This window comes from Olea europaea, chromosome 18, assembly GCF_002742605.1.
Source record: "Olea europaea var. sylvestris chromosome 18, O_europaea_v1, whole genome shotgun sequence".
Taxonomy (NCBI): domain Eukaryota; kingdom Viridiplantae; phylum Streptophyta; class Magnoliopsida; order Lamiales; family Oleaceae; genus Olea; species Olea europaea.
The window spans coordinates 4469308-4471502 of record NC_036254.1 but is presented as its reverse complement, the minus strand read 5'-3'; the positions used below and the strand labels follow the sequence as shown (position 1 = coordinate 4471502).

The window sequence follows — 2195 nt, the reverse complement described above, 5'->3', positions numbered from 1 at the left end:
AAAAAAAAACTGAAAATAATGATGTCAGGCTAAATTGTTCTTCGTCACTTGTAAAAGGACACGCTTGTCTTTTGACTCTGTTACGACATGAGAAGAATCTTTCGAGGGCCAATAATCTCCTTTCTTTCTCTATCTAACCCTCCCGAAGCTCGATCAGTACTGCTGCTACGAAAATTCAAAGGTTTTTATGAAATTCAAGCCGCATATTTGTTAATTTGGCGCTTACCTAAATCAGGTGATTTTTTATTTTTGGTTAAAATGTGCATTTGGCAGCTTTAATGGTTTTTTTTTTCTTTTTTTTTTCTCGATTGAAATTCCCCACAAGGATCTAAGTCGAATGTTAGAATTTCACTTCGGATTGGATAAAGTTTGCTTCTTGGAGTTGTTTTTGTGTTTCTTGTTAAATTGTGCTCTCATTTAGCTTATTGAATCCTTGATTACCTATCGAAAAAAAAATTTGGCTTATTGAATCACGATGATGTGCTTAATGGTTTGTCTTTGATTGTCGAATTTGGGATTTTATGAGAAAGTGAATCGATGCCTACTATTGTGAGTTTGATTTGCATTTGCATTTTGTTATTTTTATTTTTTTTGCAGTGTATTGCCAACTGGTGTTTGTCTGCAAGTATTGTTGACTATGCTCACTGAGGGTGAGGTTTGACAAGAATTAATGTTTGGGAACGAGAAATCGAATATGGGCTGGTTGCATTTAGTGGCGCTTCTTGTGTTTAATGAATTGTATCCCTTTTAGATAATAGAGTTTAAACTGTAAGCCAACATGTCAAGAGATCGGCGTTTCCCCCAAATCAGTACTTTGGAGCTGAAACTTCATATTGAAAGGAGGTTGGGTCACCAAAAAGCAGATAAATATTTTAATCTAATGAATAGATATTTAAGCCTCAAGGTTAGCAAATCGGATTTTGGTAAGCTATGTGTTGGATTATTGGGGAGAGAGAATATTTCACTTCATAATGGGTTTCTCAGAGCAATTATCAAGAATGCCAGTATTTTCAAGAGTCCTTCGCCTAAACATGAAAAAGCTCAAGCTTCGTTGAATTTGAAAGTTCGGAATGGGTATCAAAGAAGTAGTTTTCATTCGCTATATGGAGATGTGTTTCCTCAGTCTCCGAGGAAGGGGAGATCTTCTATCCTTCGAGATCACACATTAAAGGTCATCCCAAGCCCCCTCAGGCCTCATGGGAAGACACACAATGTGGGACATGAAGATTCGACACCGAAGGTTGTGGAACAGCAGAGTGCCACCGAATTGTTATCTTTAGGTAGCAGGCCTCCTGCTGAAGTCACCTCTGTTGAAGAGGGTGAAGAGGTCGAACAATTTGCTGAAAGCCCGGGAGTCTACAGTAGAACCCCTCTTAGTGCTCCTCTTGGGATCTCTCTTAATACGAAAGGATTAAGGAAGGTGCATGGCTCATCATCTTACTTGAATGCCGAGACCTGTTATAACACTGGTGAGCTGCCTGATACCAGTTCTTTAAGGGAGAAGTTGGAACTGATGTTGGAGACCGAGGGTTTGAATATCTCAGCAAATTGTGTCAACTTGTTAAACAATGGGCTGGACATGTTTATGAAGAGATTACTGCAGCCTTGTCTGGATTTAGCTGCTTCAAGGTCTGAACACAAGCTTCTCAATAATGTTCGTCATCAGGTCACAAACAGGATGGGGCCCCTGCCCTGTTTACTGAAGCATAATAGTTTTGTTTCAGTGACAATGCTAGATTTTCGAGTTGCAATGGAGTCGAATCCCAGTGTACTTGGAGAAGATTGGCCTGTAAAGCTTGAGAAGGTTTCCTTGGGCACATCAGAAGATAATATGGATATATAGTCGGCCTCTTTGGAGTTCATCTCAAAGCGATGACCTGCTATTGTAACTGCAGGAGCTCTTTTAACAGGGTTGTTGACCCATTTCATACGATCAACGCGTGTTCTAAAGCTACAAGATTATCGATTTGGTAGGTTTGTACATGCATTTCTGAGCTGATTATTTCTGAGTGGGACTTCTTACCTCATAAAGGATATGGATACTTGTAAAATTGTAGCCATTACATATAGTTCAGTGGCCCTCTTTAGCTAATGTAAGCTTTTCTATCTTAGTAACCACTTGTTTCTGACTAAATCTATTCTTTTAGTGTATCCATGCCGTCATTTGTTAGTACCCCCCCCCCCCCCCCCCCCAA

At 39.7% G+C, this 2195-nt stretch overlaps 1 protein-coding gene across 2 annotated transcripts; it reads left to right on the top strand.

Moving 5' to 3' along the window:
* Positions 1 to 87: 87 nt before the first annotated feature.
* On the top strand, positions 88 to 2190 carry LOC111367235. 2 transcript variants are annotated; one of them, XM_022987992.1, is made up of 3 exons: positions 88 to 235; positions 598 to 1629; positions 1725 to 1921. In XM_022987992.1, exons 2-3 carry the CDS (start codon positions 779 to 781, stop codon positions 1798 to 1800), a joined length of 927 nt encoding a protein of 308 aa, XP_022843760.1. In that variant the 5' UTR covers positions 88 to 235; positions 598 to 778; the 3' UTR covers positions 1801 to 1921. The 2 variants fall into 2 exon arrangements, with proteins under 2 accessions (XP_022843760.1, XP_022843759.1); XM_022987991.1 differs by having other exon boundaries at positions 598 to 2190.
* Positions 2191 to 2195: the final 5 nt, after the last annotated feature.